Source organism: Triticum urartu, chromosome 1A (genome assembly GCF_056163025.1).
Source record: "Triticum urartu cultivar PI428250 chromosome 1A, HENAU_Tu73, whole genome shotgun sequence".
Classification (NCBI taxonomy): domain Eukaryota; kingdom Viridiplantae; phylum Streptophyta; class Magnoliopsida; order Poales; family Poaceae; genus Triticum; species Triticum urartu.
Genome location: NC_141873.1, coordinates 398,991,365 through 399,008,053, shown reverse-complemented (window position 1 = coordinate 399,008,053; position 16,689 = coordinate 398,991,365). Strand labels below are relative to the sequence as shown.

The following is a 16,689-nucleotide window of genomic DNA, read 5'->3' as shown; positions in this document are numbered from 1 at the left end:
ACCCTAAACAGCGCTAACCACCTCACATCCCTGATCAGCTCCTCCACTTCTCCAGATAGATCCAAATCCTCCTCTTCTTCACCATGTAAGTTTAGCCCTTCAAACGCATCCTCAAGGGCCGGATCTGGGCCATAGTGATCCCATGCTTCCTCTTCGTCCTCCCCCAGATCGGACATGGCGTGATCCGCCGATGCATCCTCCTGGGCCCTCTTCGGTTGCTGGCTCGTGCTTTCCAATCCTCCCTCTCCATCTGCTATCTTATCTTCCTCCCTTCGTACTTCTGCCTTTCCTCCCAACTCCCTCCTTCCTCCTTCCAACTGCAACAGATCCGCCATGCAACCCCTACGCAGCGAACCACCTCGAACGAGCGAACGATCCCGCCGGAGAGTGCAGGTCTTGTGGTGTTTGGATCTCGTGGACTCTGGCGGCGCCGCCAGAGGAAAAGGTAGACCCTAGGAGAGAAACCCTAGGGGAAATAATAGCAGGCGTATCTCAAAAATGTTCATCATGCATTTTGAAAAAATTCATCGTGTGTTGTGAAAATATGTCAACACCTTTAAAAAATATGGACCCTTTTAAAAATGCATGAACATACATTTTTCTTCCTGCAATATATAACCATATTTTCACTTTTCTTGTTTGTAAACGGGATATACATAAAACTAGCAAAATTGATTTTCTCTCAAATATACATTTTTAGTCTCTCAAATGATATACATAGAAAAGAAGTTTTTCATACATGTGTTTTCTGGCTCATGCGCGCACACATATGTGTGGTCTTTTTTCTTGTTACAACGAACACATGTGGCGACATAGTGGGGAACTCGTATTCCATGACCCGTGCGCTTGTGAGACAGCCAGCGCGCACCACCCCCGCTCCCCTGCGCGCCTTCTGGGCCGACCCATGTGGGGGCGAGGTGCCCTATGTTTTTTTCGATATTTCAAAAAAGTTCTGATTTTCAAAAAAACATTCGCAGATTGATGAATAAGTTCAACGAATTCAAAAGTAGTTCTTGAATTAAAAAACAATCACGATTTCAAAAGAATGAAAATTTTGAATTTTAATGAAAAACATTTATGAACATTTTTTATATTTTCTGACCAAATTTTGAATTCGATGAACATTTTTTGAACTTGAGGACAAATTATTTTTTTCAAGCACATTTCTTCTGAAAAATGGATGAACAAATTTTGAATTTGATGCGCATTTAATCTGTGAACAAATTTCGAATTTGATAAACATCTTTTGAATTTGATGAACGAAAAAATGTTCATGAATTTGAAAAGAAAATTCACAAGGTAAAGAAGAGAAAGGAAAAGAAAAGAAAAAAATTAAAACGAAAAAAATGAAGAATAAAAGGAAGGAAAAAACCCCGAAAAATGGTCCGACCCATATGAACACCCAGCGCGCGAGGGGGGTGCACGCCAGGCCGATCACGGGGGACCGCCTGCCGAATAGGATTCCCCGACGTGGTGTGCTAGAAACAAACCAAACCAGGCCCAACAAGATCACACTCAGGAGACAATGAGTCTAAACCATTCAGCGTCTTAAGCGCCACTTAGGTCCAGTTCTTTTCACACAGGATTCTGCAGGATCTGCTTCTCCCAGAATCTGTTGTCGAGTTCTTTTCTAGGATTGTAGGTTGAGATTCTAGAAAGAGTTGTGTGTTGAAATGTCTGTACTACCCTTAGACAGAAATTGTTTGATGAATTTATTAACACCTTGTTGTTTCCAACAGTATCTAGTAGAATATGAGTACGAAAGTGATTTACGAATGTCATAAAAAGTGCTAAATATTACATTTAGAATGGATTTAAAGATTTATTCATTACAATAGTGTTATGGCAACCTGGTGCACACCCCCGTTCAACCTTGTGCTTGGCGCATTTAATATATATTTTATTAGTTCGCACCGTATGCCACACGTGCCAAGTTCCTGTTCGGCTGGTCCATATAGTTTTTTTATAACCGGTTTTTTTGAACCTTCTAGAAGGTTCCAACCTTCTTGTAAAAATAACTCAACACTTTAAAAAATTATGGAAACTTTTTAAAATTGCATGAACATGCATTTTCTTCCTACAACACTTAACCATACTTTCGCTTTTCCTTTTTGTAAATGGGATATACATAAAAACTTGTAAAATAGTTTTCTCTCAAAAGATATACATTTTTTTAGTCTCTCAAAAGATATACATAGAAAGAAGTTTTTCATACATATGTTTTTTCGGGGTTTTTATAGGCATATGTTTTTTTTGGCTAATGCGCCCACACAAATGCGTGCCTTTTTTTTGTATTTAGAACAAACACACATATGGCGCGTGGTGTGCTAGAAACAACCAAACAATTAAACATACTAGAAGGCCCAGCACAATGAGTGGTAAAGTCCCCCAAAAAATTACAGCAAGCCGAAAACCAGGCCCAACAAGATCATACAGCTTCTTTTTTTTTAGGAAACAAGATCATACAGATGACTCACTCAATCACGAGACAACGAGGCCAAACCCTCTGAGAGTCCCTATAAGACACCCGTGTGGTTCAAGGAGCTGTGGCTTTGCACAGGTTGATCCAACTGTGCCGGCAGTTTAACTAAAACAAGGCAATGCAGAGACCCTTAGCATTCCGGCACCATAGTAAACGATACTGTACGTCTGGTTAACTATAGGATCACGTTTTTTTGCTCGGTTTTTATTTCGAACATTTTATGAAAATATTAATATATATGCTGAACAAATTTTGAATACACACTGAACATTTTAATATACATTAAACTTTTTTTAAAAAAAGTATGGATTTTTTTTGTAAAAACAACACTGAACAAATCATACACAATGAATATTTTGTCGTATACGTTGAACAATTTCTTAATATATGGTGAACAAATTTCGAATACACAGTGAATATTTTGTAACAGGTTGAACAATTTCTTAATATACGACGAACATTTTTGTAATATACACGATGAACAGTTTTGTAATGATGGTGAACTTTTTTTATAATATATGGTGAACATTTTCTTACTACACGGTGACCTTTTATATAAATAGGCAAAAAAGAGAAGGAAAAAAAGAAAAAGAAACAGAAACAGAAAACTTGAAAAAAAGGAAAAAAACAAAAGAGAAAAATAGAAATGAACTGGAAAAAACAACTGAAAACCGACAAAACAGCTAAACCAAGAAGAAAAACGAAAACAAACCTGAAGGAAACAGCTAAGGAAATATCAGCGAACATTTTTCAAATGCACAAATATTTTTTGAAATTTTATCAAAAAATACAAACGCCCAAACTTTTTCTAATTTCTTTGATTTTTTTTCAAGTGAACAGGCAACAGTCGACTCCACATAAATAACGTATGCAAGTTCCAATGGTCAATGGTCGACTGGCGACCGGTCAACCATCACCTGATCGAAGGAAGCCAGAGCGAGCAGCTCGGCCCACTGGCCGATGCGAAAAGGAGCGCCCAAGCACCGTTGACGCAATGGGCATCGACTAGGAGCACTCGACAACCAGAAACGACACAGAGCAAACGCACAAGGGGGGCGGGGTCACAATTTGACGGTGATGTTACCTTATGTGTGCTATAACAAAATCACATCTAGATGTCCGTATTCATTAACAATTTAGGTTTCTCCAGCTGTGTTGTACCACAACTTGTTCACTCCATAGCACGTTCTCGGCTTCATCCAGCTATTGGATGAGATCTTCCATCTCAAGAAGTACCGATGGTTGTTTGCAGTAAATTGAGACATTTAAATTCAACATTCTGAAATCCCAAACGTAAAGAGGAGAAGGTGCCCGGACCACCGAAAGCCCTATTCTAATCCCGAACTCAAATGCACCCTAATAAACAGTAAAAAGTTAGAAAACAAATTTTAAAAATTCTGAATTTTTTTATGGTAAACCTTTACAAATGTTTTGTATGCTTGCAAAATTTCAGCAAGAAATGACGTTCGAGGAAGTCATGGCAAAAAAAAAATCGACACTACCAAATGTTTCCAAAACTAGAATTTTTGGAGCATCAATTTTTTTTTGCCACAAACTTCAATGAATGTTATTTAGTGCTAAAATTTTGCAAGCGTACAAAACATTGGTCAAAGTTTACAACAAAAAAGTTTCAGATCTTTTTGAATTCTTTTCGATTTTATTGTTCATGAGGGAGCATTTGAGCTCAGAAGCAGATACTCCAGGTCCCCTGGACCACCCCCATTGTTCGACATCATTATTAAGAGTAAAGATGAAGATAAAGAAACATGTGGGCTATGTCAGGAGCATACGCCTCCACATCTCTTCCTGAGAAATACAAGCAGTCAAAGATTCCATTATCATTCAGGACAGAGGTGATGAAGCGTCCCCCCACTGACACTGTTGCGTTGCATTTGCATAGCTTGCACTGCCAGGCAAACAATTAACATGCTGGTGCCCACAATGCAGTGTCAGTTTTTTCATGAAAAATGGAACTTTCTGAAACAAGTCAAATGAAACCAACTGTTCACTCAGAAGAAGTATTCATCATACAACAGGGAGGCAGGGAATAGACAAGATTAATAAGTAACTACACAGCAGAATGAACCAATGGAGGAACTAACAACAGCTCAATCATGTGCAATCTTCTTTAACAAAGCTAGCTCGCTTGGCCCCGCTATACAGATCAATGAGAAGCACTTTTGTCTCATGGCCTGAACAAAGCATGTTAAGATTTGTGATTTGACACGCAACATAATCAACGCGTTTATACATCTCAATTCATTTGTGTTGAATGTGGCTGATTATAGAGCTCGCAGAATGTCCAACCTGAAAATGTGTTACCGTTGCCATGTTTTCTTTAACATGCTACGCGGCAAATAGTCAGTGTAACATCAACCAAAAGCGCATTTGCTAGAACATTTTAAAAAAGAACATCATGCAAGGCTGATGTGGCCTTGCTGACGGCACTGATGTCTAGCAATTCTATCAAGCAAAGGGGCAATTATGTTACTATCATAAGGACCAAAGGGGCTGATATGATAATTTGTATCATAAAGACCAAAGGTAGGTCATCAACACATCTATATGAACAAATATTGGCTTCATTATGTTGACAAACATAAGGAAGTTTGGTGAACCAAACCATGCCACACGGAACGTAGAGTTGAAACAAACAAAGGGTTGTCAAACAACATAATCAAGCCAATAATAATGTGGCATGGTTTGGTTGTCAACATGTCACACCAACCACAGGATAACTTCATATTTTCTCAAAAATACTGGACCAAACTATGTTCAAATAGGTGGCGTTAGTTATCAGACTACCAGTGAATATGTGATTAGGTAATTAGCAACTATTTGCAACAATTTTGAGCCAATCAGTGGGGGTGTTCAGTCTCATATGTCCTTCTGTTTATTAATTTCAGATGGAAGTTCATCAATGTACCCAATCCGTACTTGTCTGAAAGAATTTATTGCACTTCAATCCCTCCTACCAGAACACCCACTCCAATGGATAGTAGTACCACACACTTCACCAGCCATTCAAACCACAAGATAAAATGGTACCACTGACAATTCAGCATTCATAGTGAAAGAGTACAAAAAAAAAACGTAGGTATTTCCATGATTCCTGAATCTGATTGAAAACCAATCTCCCAACAAATAATCATAACCACTAAAAAGATACATTTGCCCACACAGCCCTTGTGTTTTATTAGTAACAGATATGGGTAACATGACTAATCACCACCACCGCTTGCAGATAAATCTACAGAGGCGCGAATACGACACATCACAAACATTTCATGAATTCACGCCCGTCGCAAGTTCCTCTAAGCCTCCATTAGCTCACCAATATACAATCACAACCTCAAATGCATTCAATTAGTGGTAGAGGAAATATTCTGAACATTACCTTCAAACAAAAGATTCCAAAATGCAGACATTTTTCAGGAGCTTGCGTTTCTTGGGACCCTGTCACCGTCCGAGCAGAAGAGGTTACCAGCTGTGGAAGATATCGGAGCACTTGCCTTTGAACCAGCGGAGGCCCCTCCGCAGCGAGGACTTCACTTTCCCTTCCACTGAGTAGGCCTTGTAGCTCGCCACCCGCCGCCGCCGCTTCATCTCCGGGTCGCTGAAGCACCATATGTTGGCGCTTCCACCACCCCCACCTCCCCCTCCGCTGCCGCCGCTCCCCACGCCACCTTCCCTCCTCCCCGGGGGCGGGGGCAGTGCGAGGCGCGGAGGCGGGGGGAGAGGCGGAGGCGCCTTCGTGTAGATCTCGATCCGCCGGTCGCCTGCGCCGGGGAAAGCGCCGTCTTTCGGCGCGGAGGAGAAGTATGCGTTGGCTTGGGGGGCGACAGAGGAGAAGTAACCATTGCCGTGGAAGATGGTGGGGTCCGGGGCCGAGGACGGCGGGGGACGGAGGTCGCGCTGGTAGGGGCGGTGGTAGTCGGCCATGGAGAGGAGCGGGAGGAGGAGGTGGTGGCGGTGGAGATGGGGAGGAAATGGAGTGCTGGGGAAATTCGGAATAGTCGTCTAGCTTTTTGTTTGGAAGGACAGTGGGAGAAAGGGAAAGAAGAGGACAGACCAAAGAATATTCATTTCCTTCGGGATGTGGAGTTTTATTTTTCTTATTTCAACCCCTCGGCAAAAAAATGATAAATCATATACTCCTACTTCCTCTAATCCATATTACTTGTCACAGTTTTAATATGGCTTGATGATATAAACCTTGGAGGTTCTGACCTTTCAACAACAAGCACTTTTTTAAGTTGGATGGATATCGACTTTGACGACCCAACTACATCTTATATTGGATACTAGACGACACAAGTGATAATCAGTCACTAACTCAATATCTTGAAGTTTACGGCATGGTCAATTTAATCACGAAGGTCTAATTCATGCATGCAATCGAGGACAACGAACTATAAAAAATAGTAAGGTAAAATGTACAAATAAAGATGAAACATTGGTAGAAGATGGGGTTTCAAGAAATGGTTTATTGTAAGGGACATGAGAGTATGCATGAGAAAGGGAAAGAAGTGGAAGCTACAAGAATTTTGGTTTCTTTCCCATGTATGAAATCTTTTTTTTCCTGTATATCAATCCCTCAATAAAAAAAAACATATAGAATTTTAGTTTGGTGATACGCACCTTGAGTGTCCTAGTCATTTAAAGGAAACACTCCTTTGCATTGGATGGAGATCAACTTTGACGACCCGACTACATCGTACATCAGACATGGGACAACACGCATTAACAGTCACCAGACCATTTCACTTAAAGGTTATCGACAATATTGGATGCACACCACCTAACCATGAAGACCTAGTCCATGTGTGCAACCGAGAACAAGTAAGACCTCGTGCTTAAAGAAAGCAAGAACTGTGAAGATATGATGACCCACAAGTATATGGGATCAATCGTAGTCCTTTCAATAAGAGTGTCGAACCCAATGAGGAGCAGAAGGAAATGACAAGTGGTTTTTAGTAAGGTAATGTCTGCAAGCGCTGAAATTGTAAGTAACAGAGTAGTTTGATAGCAAGATAATTTGTAACGAGAAACTAACGGTAATAGTAACAAAAGTGCAGCAAGCTAGCCCAATCCTTTTGAGGCAAAGGACAGTCCAAAACGGTCTCTTATGATAGGCAAAGCATTCTTGAGGGTACACGGGAATTTCATCTAGTCACTTTCATCATGTTGGTTTGATTTGTGTTCGCTACTTTGATAATTTAATATGTGGGTGGATCGGTGCTTAGGTGATGTTCTTACTTGAACAAACCTCCTACTTATGATTAACCCCCTCGCAAGCATCCGCAACTACGAGAAAAATATTAAGAATAAATTCTAACCATAGCATTAAACTTTTGGATCCAATCGGTCCCTTAAGGAATAGCGCATAAACTAGGGTTTATGTTTCTGTCACACTCGCAACCCATCATCTAATAACTACTCCACAATGCATTCCCTCAGATCCAAATATGATGAAGTGTCATGTAGTCAACGTTCACATGACATCACTAAGGGAATCACAACATATATACTATCAAAATATTAAACACATATCAAGTTCACATGATTACTTGCAACAAGATTTTTTCCGTGACCTCAAAAACAAAAGTAACTACTCACAAATGATAATCATGCTCAAGATCAGAGGGGTATTAAATAGCATAATGGATCTGAACATATAATCTTCCACCAAGTAAACCATATAGTAATCAACTACAAGATGTAATCAACACTACTAGTTGAAGGAAATATGCCCTAGAGGCAATAATAAAGTTATTATTTATATTTCCTTATATCATGATAAATGTTTATTATTCATGCTAAAATTGTATTACCCGGAAACTTAGTACATGTGTGAATACATAGACAAAATAGAGTGTCCATAGTATGCCTCTACTTGACTAGCTCGTTAATCAAAGATGGTTAAGTTTCCTGACCATAGACATGTGTTGTCATTTGATGAACGGGATCACATCATTAGAGAATGATGTGATGGACAAGACCCATCCATTAGCTTAGCATTATGATCATTTAGTTTTATTGCTATTGTTTTCTTCATGAGTTATACATATTCCTCTGACTATGAGATTATGCAACTCCCAAATATCGGAGGAACACTTTGTGTGCTATCAAACTTCACAATGTAACTGGATGATTATAAAGATGCTCTACAGGTGTCTCCGAAGGTGTTTGTTGAGTTGGCATAGATCAAGATTAGGATTTTGTCACTCCGTGTATCGGAGAGGTATCTCTGGGCCCTCTCGGTAATGCACATCAATATAAGCCTTGCAAGCAATGTGACTAATGAGTTAGTTGCGGGATGATGCATTACAGAACGAGTAAAGAGACTTGCCGGTAATGAGATTGAACTAGGTATGATGATATCGATGATCGAATATCAGGCAAGTAACATACCGATGACAAAGGAAATGACGTATGTTGTTATGCGGTTTGACCGATAAAGATCTTTGTAAAATATGTAGGAGCCAATATGAGCATCCAGGTTCCGCTACTGGTTATTGACCGGAGATGTGTCTCGGTCATGTCTACATAGTTCTCGAACCCGTAGGGTCCGCACGCTTGACGTTCGATGACGATTTGTATTATGAGTTATGTGTTTTGGTGACTGAAGTTTGTTCAGAGTCTCAGATGAGATCACGGACATGACGACGAGTCTCGAAATGGTCGAGAGGTAAAAATTGATATATTGGAAGGTTATATACGGACACCGGAATGGTTTTGATAAGGTTAGGGGATTTATCGGAGTATCGGGAGGCTACCGGACCCCCCGGGAAAGTTAATGGGCCTAATGGGCCATAGTGGAGGAGAGGACGCAGGCCACGGGAGGTGGCGCGCACCCCCTTGCCCAATCCGAATTGGACAAGGGGAGGGGACGCGACCCCCCTCTTTCCTTCTCCTTCTCCCTCCTTTGCCCTTTCCCCCTCTCCGTTGGAAGGAAAGGGGGGTGAATCCTACTAGGAATGGAGTCCTAGTAGGACTCCCCCCTCTTGGCGTGCCCCCCTTGGGCCAGCCTCCTCCTCCCCCTCCTTTATATACGTGAGCTGGGGGCACCCCAAAGACACAACAGTTGTTTCTTAGCCGTGTGCGGTGCCCCCTTCCACAGTTTACTCCTTCGGTCATAGCGTCATAGTGCTTAGGCGAAGCCCTGCGCGGATCACATCACCATCACCGCCGTCACGGCGTCGTGCTGACGGAACTCTCCCTCGATCCTCTACTGGATCAAGAGCTCGAGGGACGTCATCGATCTGAATGTGTGCCGAACACGAAGGTGCCATACGTTCGGTACTTGGATCGGTGGATCGTGAAGACGTTCGACTACATCAACCGTGTTAATCTAACGCTTCTGCTTTCGGTCTACGAGGGTACGTGGACACACTCTCCCCTCTCGTTGCTATGCATCTCCTAGATAGATCTTGCGTGATCATAGGATTTTTTTTTGAAATTGCATGCTACATTCCCCAACAGTGGCATCCGAGCCAGGTCTATGCGTAGATGATATGCACGAGTAGAACACAAAGAGTTGTGGCCGATAATAGTCATACTGCTTACCACCAACGTCTTACTTTGATTCGGCGGTATTGTTGGATGAAGCGCCCCGGACCGACATTACATGACCGCGTTCATGAGACTGGTTCTACCAACGTGCTTCGCACACAAGTGGCTAGCGGGTGTCTGTTTCTGCAACTTTAGTTGAATCGAGTTTGACTACGGCCGGTCCTTGTTGAAGGTTAAAACAACACTCTTGACGAAAAATCATTGTGGTTTTGATGCGTAGGTAAGAACGGTTTTTTGCTTGAAGCTCGTACCAGCCACGTAAAACTTGAAACAACAAAGTAGAGGACGTCTAACATGTTTTTGCAGGGCATGTTGTGATGTGATATGGTTGTCAGTGTCAAAACCGGCAGATCTCGGGTAGGGGGTCCCGAATTGTGCATCTAAGGATTGATAGTAACAGGAGACAAGGGACACGATGTTTTACCCAGGTTCGGGCCCTCTTGATGGAGGTAATACCCTACGTCCTGCTTGATTGACTTTGATGAGTATAGGGGTTACAAGAGTTGATCTATCACGAGATCGTAATGGCTAAACCTAATTGTCTAGCTTGTATGATTATGATTGCCTCTACGGACTAAACCCTCCCGTTTATATAGACACCAGAGGGGGATAGGGTTGTACAGAGTCGGTTTATAGAGAAAGGAATATTCATATCCGCACGCTAAGCTTGCCTTCCACGCCAAGGAGAGTCCCATTCAGACACGGGAGGAAGTCTTCCGTCTTGTATCTTCATGACCCATTAGTCTGGCCCACGTCACATAGCTCGGACGCCCGAGGACCCCTTAATCCAGGACTCCCTCGGTAGCCCCCGAATCAGGCTTCAATGACGATGTGTCCAGCGTGCAGGTTGTCTTCGGCATTTCAAGGCAGGTTCCTCCTCCGAATACTTCAAAGCATCTGACCCGAAGAGTTATATTCGGCTTTTCATTTAATGTCATACCCTTTGGCTCCCGCACCTCCATCTCTTCTGCTTCCACGTGTCAAACGAATACAAAAGGTCAGAGTATTTTTTACACATAACACCCTGGCCATAAAAAGGCGTCTATTTAAAGGGATCGGATCTCAGATGCCATTCCACACCAGGTGGAAAAATCCTTAGAGCTTGCTACACTACAAAAAGATACACTTCCGTGATGATACGTGTTTGTCATAGTAGGTCACGTTTTCTGTCATGGATGTACATCCATGACGACTTTATGACAGAATCAAGATAGTCATACCTGTGCTGTCCACTTCCATGACGAAAAATCACGCGTCATAGAAGTGCTTTCGTCAAGGGTGACCAACACGTGGCATCCACCGTAACGGAATGCCGTTAAGCTACCGGGTCCGGTTTTGGATCCGATAACCCGTTAACAGCCCGGACCAATGGCGATTTTCCACGTGTAAAATCATCATTGGCTGGAGGAAACACGTGTCATCTCCCCGTTGGCACAGGTGTCACTCATCCAATGGGCGAGATGCGCTTATGAAATGTTGACACATGGACCGGCCCAAAAGTGGCCCATAAAGTTTAAATGGGCCGGCCCAACTAAAGGTCCACAAGATTTTGCGGTCCATAATGGGCCGGCCTAGCAAAAGGCCCACGGGATTTTGCGGACCATAATTGGCCGGCCCAGCTAAAGGCCCACAAGATTTTGCGGGCCATAATGGGCCGGCCCAGCTAAAGGCCCGCGAGATTTTGCGGACCATAATGGGCCGGCCCAGCTAAAGGCCCACAAGATGTTGTGGACCATAATGGGCCGACCCAGCTAAAGGCCCATGAGATTTCGCCGACCATAATGGGCCGGCCTAGCTGAAGGCCCAAAAGATTTTGATGACACTAGTAGGCCGATCCATTAATAGGCTGCCATGTTTTGGGCCAAATGCCGACCCATATTTGATCCGGTCCATTAGTAGTCTGCCACGTTCCAGGCCTAATAAAGGCCCATATGAGATCCGACCCGTTAAAAGCCTCCCACGTTCTGGGCCAAATTACGGCCCAGATCAGGTCTGACCCTTTGAGAGGCTTTGGGCTAAATTATGGCCCATATCAGATTCAGCCCGTCAACTGGACACTATGCTTTTGGGCCCACTTGATAAAGGCCCATTTAGTAATTCGGCCTGATATTAGTTTCGGCCTGTTAAAGGCCCGCTTAACATTTCGGCGCTATATACATTTCGGCCTGTTAAAAGCCCGTCATATAGTTGGGCCTAACTACGGCCTCGTTTGCATCCGGCCTGCTCACAGACGATAATCTGATTGGGCCAAATAAGGACCGAGACAATTTTGGCTTGTTATAAGCCCATGATTTGATTGGCACAATCATGGGCCGGGGTCTATTTCAGCCTGCTGCCGGCCCGTGAGCTGTTCGGCACTTTCCAAGCCCAACCTACTTTTCAGCCTCCTAAAAGCCCATTGAGTTTTCTTGGGAAAATAGGGCCGGCGGTTTACTCGGCCTATTAAAGGCCCGAATCTACTAGTGGGCCAGTTTACATTTAGGCCTGTTAACGGACCAAGATGACGGGGCCTATGATGCGGATCATACATAGTGATTTGCATGACGGCCCGATTATGTACCGTAATTTTATGGTTTGGCCGATTTACTGCGAAGACATGATATATATACAGTAAAATAACTGCAGCATCGTGAATAAGAAAAAACCCTAGACTATACAATAAAGAAATTACGGCATATTACATCCACTCGGCATCAAAGTTCGCCACTATGATAATAAAGCACAAGCAGACAGCAGATTACATACACTGGGCATCAATGATCGCCACCAGTGCAATTAAATACGCCGACAAAATAATATACAAAACCGACAACACTTCAATAGAGATCAAGAAAGGTTAGCCCTGCTCGGGAGCTGCAGCGCAAGCAGCTGAGCAAGCTGATGAGACTGCACTTGTTTGACACTTATATCATCCTCACTCTGAAAGATAAACAAGCAGACAGATGACAGGTTTTGCACATATAAGTATCAGTGCTGACAATTCATCACATTTCTTACTGACGAATAAAGTGACACAGTTTAAAATAGCATTAACACAATATGGTACTGTTCAGGTCAAGACATGGCAGGAAATGACATTGTGAAGGAGTTGGCAGCTTCACGACACGACTGGATTACAGATCAAGAACTCATAAGTATCAATGGTTAGTGTGTTGTCAATTTATCCCATTTCAGATTGGCAAAATAAGATCACTTGCTCTGTATAGTTTAATTTACATGGTCTGAAGAAGGAGCTTGGTTGTATAACTGAAAACTTAAATTGAGAAGGACAAACTTTTGTTTATGAAGTACATATGAACTTTAAACATGCAATTTGATGCAAACACCAAAAATAAACAGCTGTTGCAGCCATGCCTAGCCAAATATACACAACAAAATTTGAAGGCTTGAGAAGGACAAACTTACATTATTGGTGAAGGCAGGCTCTATAAAGCCCTTGTCCATGCTGATGGGGGGGGGCAATTCAAGAAGTTTACCATAGAATCTTCTTCATAACCATTGCCTTTATTCTACATTTTGTTAAGAACAAATATAGATGTGACAATATAAGAAAAAATGGAGAATATTTAAGATAAGATGAAGAGTGATGCTACATAACCAAGCAGCTATAAATGTAAGTACAACGATACAGGCAAAAGGTACAGCAAAGAGCAATGTAGAGCTAAACTTCTTCAGTACCATCGGTGTTATCCAACCTTATGGTAAGAGTAAATATAGATCTTATGTGTAGAAAATGGAGGGCAAAGGAAAATAAGCTGCAGAGTGATGGTACATGAACAACTACCTGTCAATATAAGTACACTGATAAAGGACAACAGGTACTTACAAGAACAATGCGGAGCTAAAAAAATTCATTGGCATTGGATATATTCTACACTAATGTAACCATTCATACAGATCGGATAATTTGGAGCGAACAATTGATAAGCAAGATATCATGCATACTGTTGTCACATAATGAACCAGGTATGTATGCAAGTACAGTGATACAGGACAACATGTACTAACAAGAGCAAAGCAGTGTTGGGGAACATTGCAGAAAATAAAAATTTTCCTACGGTTTCACCAAGATCCATCTAGGAGTTCATCTAGCAACGAGTGATTGGATTGCATCTACATACCTTTGTAGATCACGCGCGGAAGCGTTCAAAGAACGGGGATGAGGAAGACGTACTCGACGTGATCCAAATCACTGGAGATCCTAGCGCCGAACGGACGGCACCTCCGTGTTCAACACACGAACGGTCAGCATGACGTCTCCTCCTTCTTGATCCAGCAAGGGGGAAGGAGAGGTTGATGAAGATCCAGCAGCACGACGGCGTGGTGGTGGATGCAGGGCGTCACAGTAGCAGGGCTTCGCCGTATACTGCGAGAGAGAGAGAGGTGTAGCAGGGGAGAGGGAGGCGCCAAGACTCAAGGTATGGCTGCCCCCTCCCTCCCCCCTTTATATAGGCTCCCCTAAGGGGGGGGGGCGCCGGCCCTAGGAGATGGGATCTCCTAGGGGGGGCGGCGGCCAAGGGTGGAGTAGCCCCCAAGGCAAGGTGGGGCGCCCCCCCCACCCCTAGGGTTCCAACCCTAGGCGCATGGGGTGGGCCTAGGGGGGCGCACCAGCCCACTATGGGCTGGTTATCCTCCCCACTTTGGCCCATGGGGCCCTCCGGGATGGGTGGCCCCACCCGGTGGACCCCCGGGACCCTTCCGGTGGTCCCGGTACAATACCGGTGACCCCGAAACTCTCCCGATGGCCGAAACTGCACTTCCTATATATAATTCTTCACCTCCAGACCATTCCGGAACTCCTCGTGACATCCAGGATCTCATCCGGGACTCCGAACAACTTTCGGGTTACTGCATATTCATATCTCTACAACCCTAGCGTCACCGAACCTTAAGTGTGTAGACCCTACGGGTTCGGGAGACACGTAGACATGACCGAGACGGCTCTCCGGTCAATAACCAACAGCGGGATCTGGATACCCATGTTGGCTCCCACATGCTCCTCGATGATCTCATCAGATGAACCATGATGTCGAGGATTCAAGCAACCCCGTATACAATTCCCTTTGTCAATCGGTACGTTACTTGCCCGAGATTCGATCGTCGGTATCCCAATACCTCGTTAAATCTCGTTACCGGCAAGTCACTTTACTCGTACTGTAATGCATGATCCCGTGACCAGACACTTGGTCACTTTGAGCTCATTATGATGATGCATTACCGAGTGGGCCCAGAGATACCTCTCCGTCATACGGAGTGACAAATCCCAGTCTTGATCCGTGTCAACCCAACAGACACTTTCGGAGATACCCGTAGTATACCTTTATAGTCACCCAGTTACGTTGTGACGTTTGGTATACCCAGAGCACTCCTACGGTATCCGGGAGTTACACGATCTCATGGTCTAAGGAAAAGATACTTGACATTGGAAAACTCTAGCAAACGAACTATACGATCTTGTGCTATGTTTAGGATTGGGTCTTGTCCATCACATCATTCTCCTAATGATGTGATCTCGTTATCAATGGCATCCAATGTCCATAGTCAGGAAACCATGGCTAACTGTTGATCAACGAGCTAGTCAACTAGAGGCTTACTAGGGACATGTTGGTGTCTAAGTATTCACACATGTATTACGATTTCCGGATAACACAATTATAGCATGAATAAAAGACAATTATCATGAACAAGGAAATATAATAATAATCCTTTTATTATTGCCTCTAGGGCATATTTCCAACAGTCTCCCACTTGCACTAGAGTCAATAATCTAGTTACATTGTGATGAATCGAACACCCATGGAATGCTGGTGTTGATCATGTTTTGCTCTAGGGAGAGGTTTAGTCAATGGATCTGCCACATTCAGGTCCGTATGTACTTTACAAATATCTATGTCTCCATCTTGAACATTTTCACGAATGGAGTTGAAGCGACGCTTGATGTGCTTGGTCTTCTTGTGAAACCTGGGCTCCTTGGCAAGTGCAATAGCTCCAGTGTTGTCACAGAAGAGTTTGATTGGCCCCGACGCATTGGGTATGACTCCTAGGTCGGTGATGAACTCCTTCATCCAAATTGCTTCATGCGCTGCCTCCGAGGCTGCCATGTACTCTGCTTCACATGTAGATCCCGCCACGACGCTCTGCTTGCAACTGCACCAGCTTACTGCCCCACCATTCAAAATATACACGTATCCAGTTTGTGACTTAGAGTCATCCAGATCTGTGTCGAAGCTAGTGTCGACGTAACCTTTTACGACGATCTCTTCGTCACCTCCATAAACGAGAAACATTTCCTTAGTCCTTTTCAGGTACTTCAGGATATTCTTGACCGCTGTCCAGTGTTCCTTGCCGGGATTACTTTGGTACCTTCCTACCAAACTTACGACAAGGTTTACATCAGGTCTGGTACACAGCATGGCATACATAATAGAACCTATAGCCGAGGCATAGGGGATGACACTCATCTCTTCTATATCTTCTGCCATGGTCGGACATTGAGCTGAGCTCAATTTCACACCTTGGAACACAGGCAAGAACCCCTTCTTAGACTGATCCATATTGAACTTCTTCAATATCTTATCAAGGTATGTGCTTTGTGAAAGACCTATGAGGCATCTTGATCTATCTCTGTAGAT

At 43.3% G+C, this 16,689-nt stretch overlaps 1 protein-coding gene across 1 annotated transcript; it reads right to left on the bottom strand.

The window, feature by feature from the left end:
- Nucleotides 1-5,564: 5,564 nt before the first annotated feature.
- On the bottom strand, nt 5,565-6,518 carry LOC125514319 (uncharacterized). The gene has a single exon (XM_048679635.2). The coding sequence runs from the start codon at nt 6,422-6,424 to the stop codon at nt 5,963-5,965; it is 462 nt and encodes a 153-aa protein (XP_048535592.1). The 5' UTR covers nt 6,425-6,518; the 3' UTR covers nt 5,565-5,962.
- Between the last annotated feature and the right edge of the window lie 10,171 nt (nt 6,519-16,689).